At 45.1% G+C, this 24,353-nt stretch overlaps 1 protein-coding gene across 3 annotated transcripts in view; it reads right to left on the bottom strand.

The window, feature by feature from the left end:
• The window catches only part of AKAP7 (A-kinase anchoring protein 7), a 331,984-nt gene that overhangs the window by 261,633 nt on the left and 45,998 nt on the right, over positions 1–24,353 (bottom strand). For all 3 annotated transcript variants that reach the window (XM_040350433.1, XM_040350435.1, XM_040350432.1), the window contains exons 5-6: positions 14,363–14,523; positions 4,420–4,532 (exon numbers count right to left, since the gene is read on the bottom strand). In XM_040350433.1, the coding sequence (XP_040206367.1) occupies positions 4,420–4,532; positions 14,363–14,523 (274 nt within the window). The remainder of the gene's footprint in view (positions 1–4,419; positions 4,533–14,362; positions 14,524–24,353) is intronic.

Here is a 24,353-nt window from a genome sequence, read left to right as displayed (position 1 = left end):
GTCCTAGGGCCCGATTAGGGCCGGTTCTGTCACAACCCTGCAGGATGCAGCAGAGCTGAAAAGACAGAGCACAGCAGTGTGGTCTGGTCTCTGCAGTCGAGCGCTGGGGCTGCCTGCTTCGGGAGTCAGTCGGGCGGTTACTTATATATTTTTTGAGGTGGATAACCAAATTGGGGAAGGTTTGTAGGGGCCCCAGCGCATTACTTTGCCCAGGGGCCCATGAAGCTATTAAGATGGCCTTGTACCAAGAGGTTGCAGGCCAAGAGGGGACGCCCAAACTAGTAAACACCTGATAGCAGAGATCCCCTACCCCCCGCCACCAACACAGCGCCAGATAGAGATGAGCAGGGCGATTTCTACCCTCCCCTTGCTGCCCACAGGACCAGTTATTAATCATCATTAACCCCCGCCGCCCCCCCCCCCCCCCCCCCGGGCTGCTCAGTCTAAAATGCCCGGGCCTATTTTTTGTCCCAGTCCGGGCCTGCTTATAGCCCAGTGATGTGCCAGTACATTGCTGGTCATCAAGTGGCTAAATTAGTATTGGTGTCAGTGTGTTGTAGGTAGGAAAAGAACATAAATGCACACTGTGAAGAAAATAGACTTTATTCTGGATTATCTCATAGGTTCTGTTTGTTTTTTTAAGAACCCCTGGACCGATCTTGGTGAAATTTGGATATGTTGGTCCCCCAGATCTGGGCTATCAGGGGATATGTAATGGCAGGGATACCTTGTGTGGAAAAGGGGTGTTGCAACTTTTGGTAAAATTGGGGTGCTCTCTGCCTGGAGATAATTGGTTTATTCCTTAACTGATCTCAATATCTCCCAGGCAGAGCTTGCTGTGATAATATCGTCTGCAGTGTCATGTAAATGAACTTTCGTCTGTCTCTCAAGAAGCGTTCATTGTGTGAATTTCTATTGTTTAGCAGGTGAGAAGAGCTCACCTCGTCTGGGTAAATGACCAGTAATTAACTCATGTAGATTATATCGGAGACAGGACGTCTGTCTCCTAAGAGGTCTAGTGAAGAGGGGGCTCGTTAGTAAAACCATTGTATGATGTTGTGGGAGGAGATTGTCATTGTTCATCTGATTACTTCAAGTATTCCTTTTGGTGTATATAAGAACCTGCCTCTCAATAAAGCTATTCTATACCTGGACACCCTTCATGAAGTCTTGGCTCATGTTTGGGGGGGAATATTCTAACTATTCGGAAGAATCATCTTGAAAAATGCATTCATCTCCACTATCCCTCTACCTTCTATGGTAGCGATGCTTGGCGATTGAGGGATGGAAAGAAGGCCACAGTACCTTAACTACTGCAGGTCTTAACAACTGGTGGCAAGCAGCGGGGTTGAATGGAACGCATAAAACAGCAGGTGAATGGCCCAGCATTACGAGAGACTAAAGAGGACTACGCTAAAGGATCTGCTGGAAGCCCGAGGTCAGGTGGCAAGCAACAAAAAGAAAGCTACCCTCATAGCAGAACTAATGGAGGGCGACCAAACCAGCAGCATGGCGAATGTCAGCCAGGAGGAAGCAGAGTTCCAACAGAAGGTGATGTGGAGGCTAAACCTATATGGGCCAAATTCCACACCAGAGATGGTGACACAAGTCCTGGAGCAGGTGAGCGCAGAACGCAGAGCACAACAGGCAAGCGTAAACCAAAGAGACACCGCTTCCTTAGCCGCATCTATAAATGGAGGGCAGCGGAGAAAGATTAACTATGCTGCGTTTAAACGTTTTTCGGATGGAGAAATGGAAATTGACGCATACCTACAAGATTTCGAGCGTCAATGCGCTTTGGAGGGTCTGGAATCGGAGCAATGGACCGCGATTCTAAGCAGCAAACTCACGGGCCGAGCAGCAGAGGCATACCGAGCAGTTCCTGATACAGCCATACACGACTACGCCAGGGTAAAGGACATTCTGCTAGCCAGGTATGCCGTGACCCCAGAGACTTACAGGAAAAAGTTTTGGGCATTACGGAAAGGGGGCCAAGACTCCTACACCGAATGGGCTTTTAGGATGTATCGGGCGGCCCAAAACTGGATACAGGGCTGCCAGGCCACAACGCTAGAGGAGGTGCTACAACTCTTCTTGCTAGAACAATTTTTTGACCACGACACCAAGGACTGGGTCAGAGACAGGAAGCCGGCCACAATCGAGGAAGCAGCCAAGCTGGCAGACGAGCATCACGAGGGAAGAAAAGGCGAGGCTAGTGGAAACCGCCTCCTGGTAAGGTCCAGCACCCCAACGCCAGGTCCTGTGACCCACCACCGACCGAACGCGGTACCACCCACGACACCACCTCATTTTAACCGGAGACCGCTACCGCCCAGGCAAGCAGAACGGTAATGCGGATGGACTTTCCCGCCAAACCGACTTGGAAGTATAATTTTGACCCGGACATCCCCTAGCCAACCCGGCAGGGTCTAGGCGGGTATGCCAACCCATGGAACTAAGGGGGAGTATTGTGAAGAAAATAGACTTTATTCTGGATTTTCTCATAGGTTCTGTTTGTTTTTTAAGAACCCCTGGACCGATCTGGGTGAAATTTGGATATGTTGGTCCCCCAGATCGGGGCTATCAGGGGATATGTAATGGCAGGGATACCTTGTGTGGAAAAGGGGTGTTCCAACTTTTGGGAAAATTGGGGTGCTCTCTATCTGGAGATAATTGGTTTATTCCTTAACTGATCTCAATATCTCCCAGGCAGAGCTTGCTGTGATAATATCGTCTGCAGTGTCATGTAAATGAACTTTCGTCTGTCTCTCAAGAAGCGTTCATTGTGTGAATTTCTATTGTTTAGCAGGTGAGAAGAGCTCACCTCGTCTGGGTAAATGACCAGTAATTAACTCATGTAGATTATATCGGAGACAGGACGTCTGTCTCCTAAGAGGTCTAGTGAAGAGGGGGCTCGTTAGTAAAACCATTGTATGATGTTGTGGGAGGAGATTGTCATTGTTCATCTGATTACTTCAAGTATTCCTTTTGGTGTATATAAGAACCTGCCTCTCAATAAAGCTATTCTATACCTGGACACCCTTCATGAAGTCTTGGCTCATGTTTGGGGGGGAATATTCTAACTATTCGGAAGAATCATCTTGGAAACTGCATTCATCTCCACTATCCCTCTACCTTCTATGGTAGCGATGCTTGGCGATTGAGGGATGGAAAGAAGGCCGCAGTACCTTAACTACTGCAGGTCTTAACACACACCATTGTTTCTGGCCCCGACTACGGGTACAAACAACAAATAACATACACATATCTGGAATCAGTGTGATTGCAAAGAGCAGGAGAAGATGGTAGGTTATGGTAATGGAAAGAAACATACCACTAAATTTAAAAACATTTTTTTTTCTTGCCATTTGGGACAGTTTTTCTTTACTAGAAAAAAAAAACAGGAGATATCCATTACCATTTACAACCAATTGAAAACCTTTGTCCTTAAAAACTTGTCCTAAAATTTGTATAATTCATCTGGATATACACAGTTTTACTAACAGTAAAGTTGCAAAATTGTGTTCAGACGTTTTGATTTGTTTTCCCTTCTTCCTGAAGGCCTTTTAGACTGATATATGCAGAAAAATATATCAGCTATATGGAGACTAAATAAAGGATCATGGTCTCTTAAAGGCTCTTTGCGTGTGTTTGTGACAGTGTACATGAATTCATCTGGAAACAAACACCACATACAAATACAGCTTGTACTATTTTTGCACATTACATGCTTCCTGATGCAGAAAATGTTGGTAATTACTCAATTTATTGGCGTACAACACTCACTTTTTTACCCTGAAAATAGAGGGTAAACTGTGCCTGCGTGTTATACGCAGGGGGCTGTGGAATTTATTTTTCCTGAAAATTCCCTCTTAAAGTTAGGGTGCGTGTTATACGCCTGTGCGTGTTATACGCCGATAAAAAAGGTATCCCCCTCCCGCCGAGTGTACGCATATATGCGACTTCGGCTTTCAGGGGTTATACTGGGATGATACCCGCAGCTGCAGGCATCATCACTGTACCATTTTTTAGAGCGGGGGATCGGCTTTCCAGGGAAAACAACCGATGCGGGTAAAATCCGCTTGGTTGTTATCCCGGAGGAGCAGGAGGGGAGACCCGATCTGCGATCCGGCACTTCCGGCGTCTAGCCACAGACTGGAACAAAGCCGTTTACATATGCGCCCGCATATGTAACCGGTGTTCAAAATCACACATGAGGTATCGCCGTGTTTGTCAGAGCAATAATTATACCACTAGACCTCCTCTGTAACTCTAATCTGGTAACCATAAAAATATTATTTTATTTTTTTGCTGTAACAGAATATCTACGGTACATCTAAATGAATATCTATTTCTGTGACTTCAACTGGGATTTCATTTAACGGCATTATTATTTTGACTCGGGTAACAGGACCTCACCTGTTTACGCAGCTTTGGGGCTCTTGACAGCTTCATCAAAGTCAAATGAGGTACAAAATCTTTACTTCCAATAACAGCAATACCGTTTTCTTCAAATATCTTCCCCATAGTTTCTGGAGGAACACCAATCTGTTATTAGGTGTGTACACACACAGTAATGCACTCACAAAGTCATGCACCATCCCTCCATCATAAGATGCATTACATGGTCAAAAGAATTCTCATTATCAATAGAATGTTGGTCCAGATACTTTGCAGTGTTTTTCCTTTGATCGCAAATGAAATTCCTTCTTTCTTTATTCAATTGCAACTTTTTTTGCTCCTCCTCATAAAGACAACCGATTTGTGGGCATTACTGTAGGTGTGCTCTGTATCGTGATTGTGCTGACACTTGACTTGGAACGGAAACCTCAAACTGACACCCTAGCTAGCCTCTCCCTGCATATATACACTGACTTAGCATAAACAGACTGGGCTGTGATTGCACCTGTGTTGTAAAGTGTATATGACAAAGCTCCCCTCCCTTTGCACTCCGTGGTGACAGTGCTCGTCTCAGACAAGAGCATGGAGCCAGAGACAAGAGTTGTCACTAATGCCACGTCACATATTGGTTTCCTTGGTCAAAAAACGGTTGGGAAGGAGGGGAGGTGCACTGTCTAACACAATATCTGGGCTTCTACAGTTCATGGAAAGATGGGAAGTAGTTTACATACACCTAACCAAAAAGTCTAGCTTGCTAATTTTCGCACTAAACCAATGACTGCTGATCTTAGGGTAGAAGTCAAAAGTTCTAAACCTATTAGCTGACCCATGAGTTGACTTCTTCTGTCAGACTTGCTTAACAACACTATTCATCAGTAACAAGGCACACTTTGATACAACACCACATCCACGCCCATCTACTAATTATAGGAAGATTACTTTGGCTGCTGTGTAGGGGTTAGCAACACCCACTGTATCAAAAAAAGCCATATCAAATATGTATCCAACCTGAAGTTATATGCTGTAGGAGTTCTTGTCATTTTCATCCTTTCTGCCCTATTTTTTAAGCCTTATTTACTGGTTACAGTGTCCCATGCAACACTGCCTTTCTCTTTTGTGCTTTTTAATACAAAATGTTTTTGTGGATCTAGTGATATAAAAAAAGATGAGCTATAGCTAAAATGTTTTACTCTCTCTTTGAATAGAGTGGTAAGGTGTTATGCCGTGTACACACGACTGTTTTTCGGGTTGTAAGCCAATTTTCAGCTTTCAGCACTGTCGCAATTTGAATGACAATTGCACGGTCATGCTACACTGTACCCAAATTAAATTTTTATCATTTTGCTCCCACAAATAGAGCTTTCTTTTGGTGGTATTTGATCACCTCTGCGATTTTTATTTTTTGCGCAAACAACTAAAAAATTACCGAAATTTGTGAAAAAAATTACGTTTTTATTTTTTTTCTGTTAATTTTTTCGTAAATAAGTAAGTTTACTTCTTCAATTATGGGCACTGATATGGCAGCACTGGTGGGCACCGATGAGGTGGCACTGGTGGGCACCGATAGGCGGCGCTGGTATGCTGCACTGATGGGCACTCATAGGCGGCATTGATGGGCACTCATAGGCGGCACTGATGGGCACTCATAGGCGGCACTGATGGGCACTCATAGGCGGCACTGATGGGCACTCATGGGTGGCACTGATGGGCACTGATAGGTGGGAACTGGGCATAGATGGGCACTAAGAGGTGGCACTGATGGACACTGGGTGACACTGAGGTGTGGTACTGATGGCATTGCTGGGCACAGTTAGTGCCCATTTGTGGGCACTGATTGGCATCGATTGCATTAAAAAAAAAATGTTTATTGTTTTTTTTTTTATATATATATCTATTTGTGCTCTATTGAGCACTGGGAGGCACTCCCTGGTGGTCCAGTGTGGGGATCCGAGGGGGGACTGCGCTGATAAACAATCAGCGCGAACCCCCCGGTCAGGAGAGCCGCCGATTGACTCTCCTCTACTCTGTCAGACGCGAGTGAGGAAGAGCCGGTCAACGGCTCTTCCTGTTTACATCGTGATCAGCCGTGGTTGGACACGGCTGATCACGTGGTAAAGAGCCTCCGCCGGAGGCTCTTTACCGAGATCGGAGATGCAGGGTGTCAGACTGACACCCCGCATCACCGATCGCCGCGCGCGCCGGCATGAAATCCTGCAGAACGTCAATAGACGTCCAGTCAGGATTTCACAACCACTTCCTGGACGTCAAGCTCCTATTGACCGGGCGGGAAGTGGTTAAAAATGTAGAACATGCTCTAATTTTTCATGTCGTTTTTAACGTCGTAAAAAATGGTCGTGTGTGCGCTTTAACGACGTGAAAAAATGTGCATGCTCAGAAGCAAGTTATGAGACTGGAGCGCTCGTTACGGTAAAACTAGCGTTCGTAATGGAGTAAGTACATTCATCACACTGTAACAGACTGAAAAACGCAAATCGTCTTTTACTAACACAAAATCAGCAAAAGCAGCCCCAAGGGTGGCGCCATCCGAATGGAACTTCCCCTTTATAGTGCCATCGTACGCAAGGCTGTATCCTGGCCCAGGCCAACAAGTCCCAGGCCTAGGGCAGCACTTTGCAGGGGGGCAACACGGAAAGAGTCCCTGCCGGCTTGCGCTACACTGTTAGTGTAACACAAGCTGCTTCTAATTTTGACTGTCCTATCATCCTGGACCACAACCCTTCCTCACTGGGCTGTATGTTTTCTGCTTCACCATTGACATGGTTATGTCTTCTTAGTCCTCGCCATAAAATTATCAGAAATCTGTGCTTAAAGTAGAACTATAGGCAACACTTTTTTTTTTCAGTTTGGATAGAGTAAGGGAGGGTTATAGCCCCTGTCAGTTTATTTTTTTACCATCTCCGCCCCATTGCAGAGATTTCCCTTCATTTCCTGCCTCATAGCCAAACAAGAAGTGAGAGGAAATCTATGCAAATTAAGGGAATCTATTCCCCCCTAGGCCCTAGGGGTGCAACGGATCGTCACCGATCCGTGATCCGAACGGGCCACCCCGTTCGGATCGGCACACCACACGATCCGCGGAGCGGCCGCCATCTTGCTCCACCCCAGTGGAGACTGTGTGCTTGCCAGTGACCCTTCACAGCATGGGACTGAATTCCCCTGGAGCAGCCGACAGAAGCGATGGATGTCACCGACTCACCGTGATTACACAGTAAGTGTCTGGAAGGGGGAACGGCCAGCCTCTGCTCTACAGATAAGATAATGTTAGGTGAGGGATCGGGAACAAGTGCACTGTATAGAGAGGTGAGAAACGAAGCCAGCAGTGTGTGTTCAGCTTGTTACTTCCTCTCACTCACTTTCTCCTCTCCCTAACCTGCCTGCTTGGAATGCCGTGCTGGAACAATCACACAGGGCTGTGAGGGGATCATGAGAGTCCTTAGGAGGGGTGGAGAGGGCTTAACCTGTCAGTGTGTGTTTGTACATCGCTACTGTCTGTGTGTGTGCTACACTGAGACACTTCCCCCACTGTATACACAGCATGTCATAGTACACAGTCCCTTTGCTTCACACACTGTGTATGGCATTGTCCAAGTCCCTGTTTAACCACTTCAGCCTCGGAAGATTTACCCCCCCTTCCAGACCAGAGCATTTTTTTTGCGATACGGTACTGCGTCGCTCATATATTTAGGCCAATATGTACTCTGATAAATGTTTTTTGGTAAAAAACAAATAGGTTTTTTTTTTTTTTGTGAATAGCTGCGTTTTATGACACCTTACATGCTTGCTAATGTGACAGAACATCTCTGATATTAATATTTAACTTAATGTGAAACTCAGAGGTGTTCTGTCACATTAGCAAGCATGTAAGGTTTGCTGCGGATTTTAAAATGTAACATGTAAACAGTCCGTCAGATTTACATATTCTGTATTTAAGCTCCGTTTTGTGTTGAAAATAACTGTGAAATCTAAAACTCTGTTGGGTGTAACAAGATTAGTATTTTTTTTCTTTTTCGCTGATCCGAAAAATGATCCGATCCGTGACTCCTGATCCGTTGCACCCCTACCAGGCCCTAAGAACTAGTGTCCCCACTCAAAAATTTCAGGACGGGTCTTTAACAGAAAGGGGCCTGGCCTTGACAGGAAGGGGTGGCTCATATTTAAATTAGGGTGTGCACAAGTTTAGTCAGGCCTAGGGCAGTACAAAACCTAAATACACCACTGATTGTACGTGTTGTACGTCACCGCGCTTTGCTAGAGCATTTTGTGTAGGCAAGGCCGGTTTAACGATCGGGTTGAAAAAAACGACGTCTTTTCTAGACCATTAAAAAAAATTTACAACCCGAAAAACGGTTGTATGTACGCGACATTAGAACCTCTATCAGGTTTTCATTGCTGATAAGAACAGCAGTGCACAATCTGAGTGTAGTATATTATTGTTAAAATACTACACTCAGTTTGTGCACTGCTGTTTTTATCTGTTTGCCTAGAGATACTTCAGTCAGAGGTGCTGCATCTGGTGCACTGAGATCAGTGGAAAGTTACCCTGAACCCTTCATTTGGACTCTATGAACTTTTTGCTGTTCTGCATAGAAATGTATGTACACACAACACTTATTGCACAATATACCCCAATACTACTGTTATTGCACAATATACCCCATTACTACTGTATAGGTTTTCATTGCTGCCTTTTTCCTTGCTGAAGATATTTTGACACACTACCTGGCATGAAATCTTAAGAAGAAGTGAGAGAAAGTCTCCCTAAAAGTTATCACTGGAACAGGTGTCCTCAATAGGAGAATTACGCTCTACTCCTGTTCTACTGACAATTGTAAAAACTGCAGTCACAACTAATCACTTAATTTAAATGGAAAATGTCTTTAACAAGGAAAAAATGCCTATTTCTTTATCGTACATCCCGCGACACAGAGTAGGCATTACTATCTGGGTTATACGCCACCTATAGGTGAATGGACACTGGTAGATCAATCAAAATGGAAGTCCTCCATTATATAACCCCTTCTACACAGGAAGTACTTCAGTTTTTTGCAAGTATCTGTAAAAAGGTGGTCACTTGTGCGATACATGTGCTCTGGGAGTATTCTTGGAGGTCTGGAGGATTCTATTTAGAATCATGGATTTCATTCGGATCCATTTAAAAGAGATGTCAGCCAAATTGGATGGTACATAAGCCTCATTGGACAGGAGAGGAAAGATTCCTCAAAGTTTGCCTGTAATTCAGCCTTAGGGCTCTTTCACACGGGACGGATCAGTGATGATCCGCCCCATGAACCTCCGCTGATCCCCACTGAGCTGGCAGATAACAGGGCGGTCCCCGCACACTGTGCAGGGACCACCCTGTCTTTTCTCCGCTCTCCTCTGTGGGGGGATCTGTCCGTGTTCACCCGATCTGATCCGCAGACGGATGGGAAAATAGGGTTTTCCTCCGTCTGCAGAATCGGAGGATGAGATTGGGTGTCAGAGGATGTTCATCCGCTGACACCCGCAATCGACTAATGTATGTCCCTTTTTCATCCGTACACGGATGGATGAAGAGGCAGACATACGGTCCGCCCGTGTGAAAGAGCCCTTACGGCGATGGACCCTGTGTAATGGAACCCTTTGCAGTGTTTGTTTTAAACCAAGGTGTTTTCCTGCATGGTGCTATACAGGTCCAGGGGTATGGACCCCAGATTAAGGGGGACCCTGTCCCTGAAGGTCTTTTATAACAGAGCCCGCTGTGATGGGTGAAGGCTGGACTCAGAGCCCTGCGGCAGGAATGGTAAGTCTGCATGTTGCAGTTACTTTTTTAGCACCTTCCCACCCACCCTAAAGCAAAATGACGTCCAGGAAGCGGCTCAGTTATCCTGACTGGGCGTCATACGACACCCAGCGGGATGAGCCTCGATTGCACGCCTGTCAGTCTGACACACCGCTACACCAATCTCAGTAAAGAGAGTTCTGTGTTCTTCTCAGGAGCTTTTGGGCTGCAGTGTCTCCTCCAGCCCCTAGAGGGTGTGGGTTCACTCAGCATGGCCCTGTATAGGCATGGGGCGTGGTCCCTGGGTGATGTCACTCAGTGACTCTGCCCCTTATGTCGTCACCACCCAGAGCATGATGGAACTGTGACATCATAAGAGGCGGGGTCACCCCAGTGACCACGCCCCATGCCTATCTAAAATCGCTGAGCACCGCATTACAGCAGGAGAGATCGTCGTGTCAAAAGAGAAGAAGAGAAGAGGGAGGAAGACGACAGAGAAGACCGAGCCAACGCTAGTAAAAAAGCTGGAAGATGGCGGAGGAGCTCGGCAGAAAGGAGAAGGCGCCGGAGAGTAGGAGAAGAACCTGAGAGCGGGAGAAGAGAGCGGAGAAGTTGGAAGAAGACCCAGGAGCTGCCTAATAAATTACTTTAAAAACATGTGGTGTGTTTTTTTTTTCTTGACACTTTTTTCCTCCAGGAGAATGGGTAGGGGTATGATGTACCCTATACTCATTCACATAGGGTGGGGGGGCCGGGATCTGGGGACCCCCCTTATTAAAGGGTGCTCCCAGATTTCGATAAGCTCCACGCCCGCAGACCCCGACATCCAATGGCCAGGTTTGTCGGGAAGAGGCCTTTGTCCTCATCAACATGTGGACAAGGTGCTTTGGGGTGGGGGGGGCTCGCTCGCCCCCACCCCTTTTCCTGACCGGCCGGGCCGCGTGCTCGCATAAGGGTCTGGTATGGATTTCGGGGGGACAACCACGTAGTTTTTTCGGCATAGGGGTTCCCCTTAAAATCCATACCAGACTTAAGGGCCTGATATGCTCCTGGAAGGTATACAAAAAAACTCCCACTGGTAGCGCTACACCATAGAAACGGTAATCCACAGTGTTCTGTGTGATTAAAAAGTTTCACAAAAAAACACACCCGTGCAGCTGTCAACCACTAAGGAGACATGGGCAAAAAGCAAAAGAACAAAAAATACAGCGCACAGGGGTTTAGTGAATGTCACTTTATAGTCTAATTTTTTTTATAAAAAACACATATGCATGAATAATTGAAATAGCCGCAAATAACACACAGCAAAATAGAACATTTAAAATCTAGTGAAAATAGTCCACAATACATAAGCAGAAGTTCATGTGGTGATGGTAGAGTGGAAACACACACGCTTCGGGGAAGATGTTGAGAATGTGATCCAAACGGTGATACGATACCTCAACAACAGCAGCCGCTTGTACGCCTCTATGCAGGGAGATGGAATCCGTCAGTGGAGAGATGACAACCACGCTGGGAGCAGATGTTGGTGCGGTTTACATGCAGGGAGGATACTGCCTTTTAGACCACACTGGCTCAGGGGCTGATGGAAAAGAAGTGCCTCCTCGCAACAAGGATCTCAAGCGGCGGGGGAAGTCCTGGAAGGGAACCACCAAGCCGGTTCAGTGACGCGGCCGCGTCACACGCGTCTCCCCCTCCTCGCTTCCGTGTGCCGCGGCCGCGTCACTGAACCGGCTTGGTGGTTCCCTTCCAGGACTTCCCCCGCCGCTTGAGATCCTTGTTGAGAGGAGGCACTTCTTTTCCATCAGCCCCTGAGCCAGTGTGGTCTAAATGGCAGTATCCTCCCTGCATGTAAACAGCGCCAACATCTGCTCCCAGCGTGGTTGTCATCTCTCCACTGACGGATTCCATCTCCCTGCATAGAGGCGTACAAGCGGCTGCTGTTGTTGAGGTATCGTATCACCTCTGCATACTAGCGTATGCACACCATTTGGATCACATTCTCAACATCTTCCCCGAAGCGTGCGTGTTTCCACTCTACCATCACCACATGAACTTCTGCTTATGTATTGTGGACTATTTTCACTAGATTTTAAATGTTCTATTTTGCTGTGTGTTATTTGCGGCTATTTCAATTATTCATGCATATGTGTTTTTTATAAAAAATTTTAGACTATAAAGTGACATTCACTAAACCCCTGTGCGCTGTATTTTTTGTTCTTTTCCTGGAAGGTAACCCATGCCGTTTTTTTATTAAAAATTTGGCGTGGAGTTCCCCCTCATGATTCATACCAAACACAGCGCCTGATATTGGTGGGGAGCCAACTCGGATGCCCGACAATGTCCCCTCCATAGAGAGAGGACATTGTCGCTTCTTTTTCGAGCTCGCTGTAATGTGTTTTTCCTATTGCAGCAATTGCGAGATGTACAGTACCCTGTCGCCGAGAACCAGCGCGATAGGATCGCGCTGGAAACACATTCTCGCGGGCAGGTACTGTAGCGGTTCCAAAACCAAATAAGGACATGAGGTCTATCTGAAGATCTTAAGCCATTGTGCATCCTTCTGTTTCAGATAGGCTTTGTCTGTTCAATGATGACATCTCTGCAAGAGGAAGCTTTTGGTGTCCATAATCATCAGTAAACGCATATCTTGGAGTGCTATTTTGTTTCCAGGCTCATCAAAGATTTCTGTAATTGCAGTGGAAAGTCGTCTTTTTTCTTTTTTGTGAAACTGCCCTTCGGGCTGGCCACAGCCCCTGGGGGTTCACAAAGCACGTTCCCTATGACAGTCTTACTGCCCAGGTCTTTTGTAGAGGATCATTCTTGTAGAGCCAGGCATTGGATTGCCGAAGGGCTCTGTTCCCGGTGTATTAAAGAGCTAAAATTGGTGGCTGATGATTCAGAATATCTTCAATGTCCAGAATATCTTCAATGCCCAGAAATGACATCAGCGTAAGTCTTCCTCTGATGACATTTCTGGGCTCCATACTCCACACTGACCCAGACAGCGTTATTGTGTTTCCAGAGTCTGCAGCGTCCACCGGCTGTTGTTTTCTGGATCCTACTGGAAGTATTACATACTGGGACCTTTCTGCTATCGGAACATCACCTGGATACACTTACTACATGCGCCTTTTACTCCTCTATCTTGTAAGTGTTTTTTAATTCTCTTGGGGATATTAAAAAGTTTATATTTCTGCACTTAGAGACGCCTTTGTTTGTTTTACTGGGAGTATAGAGATCTCTGTTCCTAATTACTAGGAACAGACAAATCACTCTGAACTCCCCTGTCATAAAGGGGATCTGTTTGTTTACATTGACAGATCCCAGTTTTGGCTCATTGTGGAGCGATCGCAGGTGGCTGGCAGACACGGCTCCCGTCGGCCACGTTCATCAGTTCCCCGCCGCGAACATGCCCGCTGTAGCTGTTAAGGAGACCGCCGTACAGCTACAGCGATTTTCGGGAACAAGCCAACCTGCCGCCATATAATGACGGCAGCCATTCGACAAGTGGTTAAAGGGCAAAATCCCATTTTGCTCTGGGGAGAGATTCTCTACCAGATGTATGGGAGTATCTTGGGCCATCTGGTGTCTGTGGCCCAGGTGTGCAAGACCACTATTTGGTCTTTGGTTTATACATCTACAGGGTTTTTACCATTTGGATATCAGAAACAAGAAGAATACTTCCTTTTGTCTCAGCATATTACAAACAGCAGAGTAGGTCCTTTTCTGGTGGCAGTTTATGTGATGGTGTCTCCCTCCTCTCAAGGGCATTGCTTTGGGACATCCCAGATGGTAATGGCTGCTCTGTGTCCCCGTGATGTATGATAAAGAATATTGGATTTTTTTCTACATCTTACAAGTCCCTATCATTTTGTCTGGTAAATGTATTGCCTGCTACAAAATTGAAGTACTTCCTGTGTAGGAGGGATTAAATAAGGGAGAACTTCCTGTTTGTTTGATCCACCAGTGTCTATTCACCTATAGGTGGTATATAACCCAGATAGTAATGGCTGCTTTGTGTCCTGTGATGTACTCAAAGAAGTCGATTTTACAGGTAAGATGTAGAAAAAAAAAATCAAATTATAAACATTTTTCAGCATCTATTGTTTTTGTGTTTACTGCAGTTTTGTAAGAAAGCCTTGGAAATATAAATCTTTGATAGGGTGATAAAATTCATACCAGTTATTTGCTTGAGTGCAGTTACAGCATCCCCCGATGTAGTCTCAGCAAACACAACTTCACGTTTAAAATCAGATATACCACAAAATGTTAAAATCAAAGTCACTCCTCTTAGGATTTCTTCAACTGGCTTTTTACTCTCCAAAAGCGCATTTACTGCTCTAATACAAAGAAGAAAAGAATATGTTAGATTATTACATATTTCGTTCATCAAAAGGAATACTACAATATGACTAAAGAAAAGTCTGTAATAAACATAAATCCGATTATGTAATTATCTAAAACTAAACTACAACTTCTCGTACATCCGCGCAATTTTGTGCAGGCGTAACGTATCTGATTTACGTTACGCCGCCGCAAGCTTTTCAGCTTTATTCACAAAGCACTTGCCTGTAAAGTTGCGGCGGCGTAGCGTAAATCATGCGGCGTAATTCAAATTCGGCGGGTAGGGGGGTGTATCATTTAAATGAAGCGCGTCCCCGTGCCGAACGAACTGCGCATGCGCCGTCCGTAAAATATCCCAGTGTGCATTGCTCCAAATGACGTCGCAAGGACGTCATTGGTTTCGACGTGAACGTAAATGACGTCCAGCCCCATTCACGGACGACTTACGCAAACGACGTAACTTTTTAAAATGTTGACGCGGGAACGACGGCCATACTTAACATTGTTGCGCCGCACTTAGGCCACCATATAGCAGGGTCAACATTACGCCGGGAAAAGCCTAACGTAAACGTCGTAACTTTACTGCGTCAGCCGAGCGTACGTTCGGGAATTCGCGTATCTAGCTAATTTGCATACTCGACGCGGAAATCAGGGCTGTGGAGTCGGTAGATAAATGTTCCGTCTCCGACTCCTCAGTTTTATGTACTTCCGACTCCGACTCCCCGACTCCGACTCCTCTGTATTAATATGCAAATGTATTTTATACACTCCTTGAGGCAAAGAAACGCAACCTACCACAGGACTACTGGCTGGGAAGCCAACAGTCTACTGTATTGCACAGTTTAAGCAAAAGACAAACACAATGAAAACAACGTTTTATTATTTTTTTTTTTATTAATCAATCAAGTGGCTGGATAGTAGCAGCAGGCATAAACATCAGGAACAGGATCTTTAACCAGTTCAAAAATACAAACCACATTATTTGGTTGTTTTAGAACAAAAACAAAGCTTATCTATAATGAACCAAAAACAAAATCTGTAAAACCTAGAAATGGTTTATATTAATCTTGAAATGTAGTTATAGGCTTAGCAAATGCAAATCAATTCAATGTAGAGTTCTAAGGAAGAGAATTGCCTCTGCCAGATCCTCTTTCATAGAGGCTCTTAAGTCAGACTTTATTATTTTTAGGGCTGAAAATAATCTTTCGACACTGACTTGGGTGGGTGGCATTGCAGTAACTATTCTGGCCACATCACTAACGATCTCTGGATAAACAAGGATGGCTTCTTCAACAGTAAGTTTTGATGAGCGATCATACTTTTCAACTTCTTTTAGTGCTTTATAAAACTCCTGTTGGAATTTTTTTATTTGGACACTTACTGGTTCTCTAACATGCGTTCTCTGTAAAAGCAGAACACAACACTATGGAAAGTATAAGTATTGCAGCTCCTAATTGTGCGTTGCGTGCCATATAGTGAAGCACATGAAAAGCATGCTTCTTCACGGTCACTTAACGTGTTCGTTTTGCGGTTATGTGAGGCACTGCATGCATTGGTCTTTATTCTTACAGTAGAGAAGTCATTAATTATAACTTTTTGTGAATTGGGACATTTAAACTTGTTTTTTTTTTTTTTATTCCAATCTAAATTTAGTAGGAGTCGGTGCATTGTTTGCCGACTCCGACTCCAGGTACCCAAAATTTCCCCCGACTCCGACTCCACAGCCCTGGCGGAAATCGACGGAAGCGCCACCTAGCGGGCAAAAAAAAATTGCAGTTACGATCCGATGGCTTAAGAGACTTACGCCTGTCGGATCTAATGGATATCTATGCGTAACTGATTCTAAGATACGACGGGCCAGATTAGGACTTACGACGGCCTAAATGGCGCTGCACCGTCGTAAGTCCTTTGAGAATCTGGGCCTTAGACTTTCAGGGGCAACAAGCACAGGTTAGCTGGACAGATGTTATACGCCAAGCCAGCCATTTTCAATCAAGTTGCCCTCTGGTTTCTTCAGGGATGCCTTGGCAAAATTCCTAAAAATTCCTAAAAATTGCCCAAAAATTGTGTACAAGCCAGTGGGTATATCAAGCCTGCCTTTTAGTTACACAAAGCCACGGCATTGCTCTAACAACCAATGACCTCATCAGTGGATAAGGAGGATATCAGACATAGCATTCTTGTTTGCCCCCACTCCCTGTCCCCCCTCCATCAGCACTGGGGTCACATTAACGGAGTGAGGGAGAGAAACATTGGAATAATAGTCAGTACTAAGGTGCAAAGATGTATTTGCTTTGGGAGAATAAATCACCTTGAATGTTGGACGTCCTACATGTGTAGATGTTGCTGCATGTAAAACTATTAGTTTTGTTTTTTTACATTTTAGAATAGGGTGCCTAGAGATTGTGCAGATATTTAAAGGGTGCATTGACTGAAAATAATTTGAGAAACACTGCTCTAGGCTAGCAAAATTACTAAAAATAAGAAAAAGTGTTCACCCAGGATGAGTTATGAAACAATGCTGAAAAGTAATAAAATTGTTTCACAGTATTCAAAATCCATGTTTAATGCCTTGATAACGACACTTTATGTATTGTTACTATATTTTTATAGTTGGCATGCTAGGAAAGAACTGTAATAGTTCTCAGAGATAAAAATGATAAGAAAAGATACTAATACTGGACTACGTCAAAGAAAGAAGGGCACCGACTGGGCTGAATTCAGAAGCCAGAAGGTGTAAAGTGCTTTTGTAGCATGGTTGGGAGAGCATGCCCCAAGTCAAGCAGACCTCCAGGATTTCTATTATCTCATACATCAGCTACTGAAGTAGCTCATATACACACACAATTATATCAATAAGAAAATCCGTAAAAGGCCCCTGATAATTAAAAAAAAATAGAAAATGAAAAAAGTATACCAACCAGAAAGAAGTACATTGTAAAGGATTTAAAAATACATCCCTCCAATGCTTCCCATGTTCCACGCAGACCTTTTTATGTCCCTCTCTACCAAAGCAACCAATCTCCATGTAGTACTGCACATAACTGTCTGTCCCTATTGCTGCAGTGTACACTGAATCACAGTTTTTCCTTATATGAGCCAAGCACCTGGACACTACCCTTATAACCACCATGTCAATGGTTTACAAATTTAGAATTAGGTACCCAAGTAGTACTATCATATGTATATTTAACCACTACAGACCCGAGCCTATTTCTGAGATTTGGTGCTTACAAGTTAAAAACATTTTTTCTTGCTAGAAAATTACCCAAATATTATATATATGTTTTTTTCTAACACCCTAGAGAATAAAATAGCGGTTGTTGCAATACTTTTTGTCACACCGTATTTGTGCAGCGGTCTTACAGGCACACATTTTTTGGAGAAAATACACTTTTTTTAATTAAAAAATAAGACAACATTGTGAAAACAACATTGTGAAAGATAATGTTAAGCCGAGTAAATTGATACCCAACATGTCACGCTTCAAAATTGCGCTAACCATGGAATATTTACACTAAAATGCAATAACATTGCAATAACATTTTTTTTAAAAATTGTCATTTGGAAAAAAAAATGGCCCTTTAAAAATAGGATTTTTATAACAGCTTACTTGCAAAATCCTTTTCTTGGAGTACATCACAGGACACAGAGCGACATAGTAATGACTATGTGGGTATACAGGCCTACCTTCAGGTGATGGGCACTGGCACGTCCAAGACAGGAAGTCCCCTCCCCTATATAGCCCCTCCCATTCTGGGAGTACCTCAGTTTTGTAGCCAAGCATCCCAAAACGAGGGGTGGGAGCTCTGTGTCCCGTGATGTACTCCAAGAAAAGGATTTTACAGGTAAGCTGTTAAAAAAATACTATTTTCTTTTTCGTACATCACGGGACACAGAGTGACATAGTAATGGCTATGTGGGATGTCCCAAAGCAATGCCCAATGAGGGGAGGGAGACACCAATTACAAAAGAAGGGCGCCATCGGACGTGAGTACCTATACCGCAGCCTACAGTACACTGCGCCCGAAGGCGGTGTCCACATGTCTCCTCACATCCAACTGATAGAATTTAGTGAATGTGTGGACTGAAGACCAAGTTGCAGCCTTGCAGATCTGAGCCATGGAAGCCTGGTGATGCACTGCCCAAAAAGCACTGACTGCCCTGGTAGAATGTGCCTTAATTTTAAATGGGGGAACCTTCCCCTTAAAACAATAAGCTTGAACAATGACCTGTCGAATCCACCCTGAAACAGTGGATTTTGATGCTGCCTGACCCTTCCTGGGACCTTCTGGCAGCACAAATAGAACATCAGTTTTCCGAATCTGAGCAGTAGCCTTAAGATAGAGCTTAACTGCTCTCACTACATCCAAGGAATGTAATGACTTTTCTTCTGCAGAATGAGGTTCTGGAAAAAAAGAAGGAAGAATCACGTCTTGGTTCAAATTAAAACTTGACACTACTTTAGGGAGAAAGGCCGGATGAGGACGTAAAACTACTCTGTCCTTATGAATAATCAAATAAGGTTCTTTACAAGAGAGAGCAGCTAATTTTGAAACTCTTCTAGCCGAAGATATGGCTACCAGAAAAGCCAACTTCCTAGACAAAAGGAGTAAAGGAATATGAAGTAAAGGTTCAAAGGGCTGCTTTTGCAACACCGATAGAACCAGATTTAAATCCCATGGACACAAGGGGGGGGCTTAACCAGAGAATTGATTTGTGTTACTCCTTGTAGGAAAGCTCGAACTAAAGAGTGTGTGGCTTCTGAAAAAATATAGATAAGGCTGAAATGTGACCCTTGATAGTACTCAAGGCTAGCTTTATGTCTACCCCCAATTGTCAAGAATTCTACCTATGACATATTTACGAGGATGCCAACCTCTGGATTCACACCAAGCCACAAATGCCTTCCAGACCCTATAGTATATGAGTCTGGAGACCGGCTTTCTAGCATTATTAGGGTAGATACCATCGAACCAGAGAGTCCCCGATTCTTTAGGATGTGGGTTTCAATAGCAAGCCATCAAATTTAGAGTTTGTAAGGAAGGATGGATTAAATATCAGGCCTTGAGAGAGTAGGTCTGGTCAAAGCGGAAGGGTCCATGGATCTTCCACAGACATGCTTACAATTTCTGCGTACCAGGACCATTTGGGCCATGCCGGTGCAACATGAATCACCGGCGTTCTTTCCATCCTGATCCTTCAAAGAAGTCGTGGCAACAGTTGCATCGGGGGAAACGCATAAATCAGCGAAAACTGATCCCAAGGAGTTACCCAACGCATCTGTTCCTTATGGAGTGGATCCCTTGACACAAAGTTGTCCAGCTTTTTGTTGAACCTGGACGCCAAGAGATCTACGTCCGGTGTCCCCCATTTTTGACATATGGTTAGAAAGATGTCGGAGTAAAGAGACCATTCCCCTGGAGACAGCTGCTGGCGACTTTAGAAGTCTGCCTGACAATTCTCTATTCCTGGAATAGAGATTGCAGATATGCAAGGAACATGCCTTTCTGTCTAGATCAGGATCTGGTCCACCTCCCTCTGGGCAGCGTGGCTTCTGGTGCCCCCTTGGTGATTGATATAAGCCACAGCTGTGGCATTGTCGGACTGAATCCTGACAGGGTAACCCTGTAATTCGGACGTCCAGGCCCACAGGGTCAAACGAGCCTCCCGTATTTCCAGGATGTTGATGGGCAAGGTCCTTTCGACAATTGACCACATGCCCTGGAGCGTCCTCTCCCCCCAGGACTGCTCCCCAACCTAGAAGACTGGCGTCTGTGGTCACCACTTTCCAGGACACTGGAATGAAGGATTTTCCTTTTAGTAGATTGCTGGGAACCAACCAACAGAGGCTCTGACGTACCACCGGAGACAGGGTCATCAGGAGGTCCAAGGCTTGGACCTTCTTGGTCCAAGTAGAGAGGATGGCGTTTTGCAATATCCTTGAATAAAATTGGGCATAAGGGATGGCTTCGAATGAGACCACCATCTTCCCCAATAGCCACATGCAAAGGCGAATAGATGGATCTTTCCTCGACCTGACTATGTGGATCAGTTCCTTTAAGGAAGTGACCTTTGCCTGGGGCAAAAAAACTTTTGTTTGGTCTGTGTCTATGACCAGACCTAAATATTGCAACCTTTTTACTGGTTTTCTAGATTGAGAATCCAACCGAGAGACTCTAGATACCTGACCGTGCTGTGCACAGCCACGTTTAAGATGAACACTGACCGATCCAGCAGTAGAAGATTGTCGAAGTATACCATTATCAATACACCCTGAGCTCTTAGTCTGGCTAAGAGAGGGGCTAGAATCTTTGTGAACACTCGAGGAGCAGTGGCCAGCCCGAAGGGCAAGACTACGAACTGGTAGTGGTGATGCTCCACTTCGAACCACAAGAATCTTTGATGAGCGGGAAAAATGGGTACGTGTAGATATGCGTCCTTTATATCGATAGACGCAAGTAGTTCTCCACCCTGAAGGGCAGAGACCACCGATCGGATTGACGCCATCCGAAAGGAGCGAATGTTTAGGAACCGGTTTAGAGCCTTGAAATCCAGAATAGGACTGACATCCCCATTTGGTTTTTGCCCTGTAAAGAGCTTTGAATAAAACCCTAAACCTTGTTCTTTTACGGGGACCTCTATGATCACCCTTTGGGACAACACATGATCGAAAGTCAAAAAGAAAGACCTTCTCTTTACCGGATACTTTGGAACACTTGACATTAAAAACCGAGGTGGAGGAAGTTCCCAGAATTCTAACTTGTACCCTAGAGACACCGTGGATCTCCTCCTGCCAAACTCCTGAGAACAGTAGAATTCTTCCCCCCACCCCTTTACAAGGCAGACTTGGGGTTCTGCTTAGATGGTATCCGACCCCAGAGTTTTTATATCCCTGGGTTTGACTCTGAGTCTTTCCCCCGGACCCTGACTGGGGAGGAAGTCGAGACTGTATAGAAGACAATATTCTCAGGACTGGGGAGGAGGAACGTTTAAAATAAGGACGTCTATATGTCCTTTTAATTGGCAAAAGAGTACTTTTACCATTAGAAATCTGTTGATGTACTTGTCCAAATCATCCCCAAACAAACGTTCCCCGTGGAACGGAAACCCGGCCACAAGCTTTTTTTTTACAAGGCGTCTCTGCCGACCAGTTCTTTAACCAGATAAGCCTACACATATGTACCAATAGGAGCTTAAGACGTGAGGTTTGATGAATTGAGTCTTTAACCACTTAAGGACCAAGCCTGTTTTTCAGATTTGGCGTTTACAAGATTAAAACAGTTTTTTTTTTGCTAGAAAATTACTTAAAACCCCCAAACATTATATATATATATATTTTCTAACACCCTAGAGAATACAATGTCGGTCATTGCAATACTTTTTGTCACACCGTATTTGCTCAGCGGTCTTACAAGCGCACCTTTTTTGAAAAAAAAATTCACTTTTTTTGTGTAAGAAATGTATCACTTTTATTCTTATTTCAAGGAATGTAAACATCCCTTGTAATATAAAAAAGCATGACAGGTCCTCTTAAATATGAGATATGTATACCTCAGATCTCATATTTAGACCAAGATGCAAAAAAAATAAAAAAATAAAAAATTTGTCATTTGAAAAAATGACAACAAGAAAATATTGCTTTAAGAAGCATGGCGTCGCTTCCGCCCTGCTATGCTATGGGGATGGCTGGGGGCCATCTTGCCCTCACTCGTATCCCAGCCGAGCAGGAGAGAGGACCCGATTGCCTCCGCCGCTGCCGACGGCTTCGGTAAGCGGCGGAGGGCGTGGGAGAGCAGCGGGAGGGGGAGCCCTCTCAAGCCACCGATAACGGTGATCTAGCGGCGAATCCGCCGGGGAGACCATGGATATCGTTGAAAGGACCGTTTACTGAAAATATGGATATCTCGGTTGTGGCAGCAGCTGCTGCCGTTACCGAGATATCCATCTTTAAAAAAAATGACGTATATATACACAGTGAGGGGTCCTTAAGTGGTTAATGGCATCTACCGCAAAACATAAAGCTCTTGGCAGATCGGCTAGATACCAGGCTTGTTGAGCAGGGATATCTTTGAAAACCTGCTTCATTTGATCCCTTAGAGCCTGAAAAATGCCTATAGCTGCCACCGCAGGCTGAGCCACAGCTCCTGCCACGGAAAAAGAAGATTTCAAAGTTTCCAATCTTTTATCAGTTGGATCTTTGAACATCTGCACATCTTCTACTGGACAGGTTAAAGTTTTATTTACACAGGAGATAGCTGCGTCAACTGCAGGAACACTCAATTTTTTGGTGAATCATTCTTCCATAGGATAAAGCTCAGCAAACTTTTTAGGAGGAAAAAAATGTTTATGCGGATTTCAATCTTTATAGATAAGCTCCTCCAATAAAGGATGAGCCGAAAAGGAGCAATTGGTCTGAGGGGCCTTCAAAGGACCCAACAAGGAAACCATTTCAGTAAGGGACTGAACCATGAGTTTCTCAGTTTGTGAAGCTGAGAAGAGTTCTACTGTTGATTCTTCAGAGGCAGACTCATCAGAATGTCCCTCCTCCTGGTCCCCTAGGGGTAAGCCAACCTCTTCCAGATACCCTTGCTCTGCTACCGGAGAGCCTAAGGGGGAGAGGGAGACCTGCCGCACTTCTTTTTTAGAAAGGGAAGATGTGATTAAGGCAGTCAGTCTCTCTTCTAACCCCCCCAGGGCTGAAGCAAAGGTCTCCTCTGTAATATACACAGGAGCAGACAGGCAATAGACAGCCACAGCACCAAACGGCACTGATGGCTCACCTTGTACACCTACCTCTGTCTTATCAGGAGAGGGAGCATAACTGAGATCCTCAGAGTGTGATGGGGAAACCTTTAGCTTTTTAGAACTTTTGGTCCCAGAGCCCTTGGAAGGCATAATCCTAAGCACAACACAGAGGTACTTACAGTTTAACTTGCATCTACTGCTGAGCTAGTCCAGCTAAAATGCTGCTAACAGTGGTCAGCCTGATGCAGAGCCAGAAAAAAAATGTGTCCTTGGGGATGTCCCAGCAGTCACCAGCCTGTATGCCACACCACCCTGCTCTGTGTCCTCTGTCAGCCAACTGTTTTAGCAGAGGTTTTTAAAATGACATGCCGCACTGAGCATGCGCAGACTCACGGCGAGGAAGCCGACACGGAGCGTCACTGCGCTAGGTTCCGCCTCTTGACCTTTCCATCTCCTTCCTGTAATGCCTCATTTAAGGCAACTCGCGCGTAAGCGCACGCCCGTGTCGGTGCCGCCACGGCATGGAAGGAGGAGGAGGGAGAGCGTGGGCTTTCTGTCAGTTGTAAAGCCCAAACGTGAAGGATAAACCAGCCAGCACACACCCCCAAGCAAAATGTCCCCAGCACAGAGCAGATTTCTGGATGAAGGTATGTTAAACCCACATTAATGGCAACTACAGGGGGAACACAATGGCTCAAAACGGAGGTTCCCTGAGTAAACCAGGTTCTTACAGGGACCCCCCACTTACCTTCCCCGCCGCAGGGCTCTGGTAGAGCACAGACAACCCAATATTCACCCATCACGGCGGGCATGTCACTCAGACCTTCAGGGACCAGGTTCCTTACAGGATTTCCACTCCCCTGGGCCTGTACCGCATCCTACCAGACAGACATTTGGTATGACTCATAACCAAAGGTGCTGGAGACCAGGATCCAGCCCTCCAAGGAGAGGCATTACAGGCAAAACCCTGTTCTTCTCACCCGGGGCTCGGGTACCATCCACTTTGGCTCTGAAGCACGTTGGATAGATCCGGTATATATCTTGCTTGAATCCAAAGGCCTTCTTTAGTGAAGCTTTT

This window comes from Rana temporaria, chromosome 4 (assembly GCF_905171775.1).
Source record: "Rana temporaria chromosome 4, aRanTem1.1, whole genome shotgun sequence".
Lineage (NCBI taxonomy): Eukaryota > Metazoa > Chordata > Amphibia > Anura > Ranidae > Rana > Rana temporaria.
This window is presented reverse-complemented; position numbering and strand designations above follow the sequence as displayed.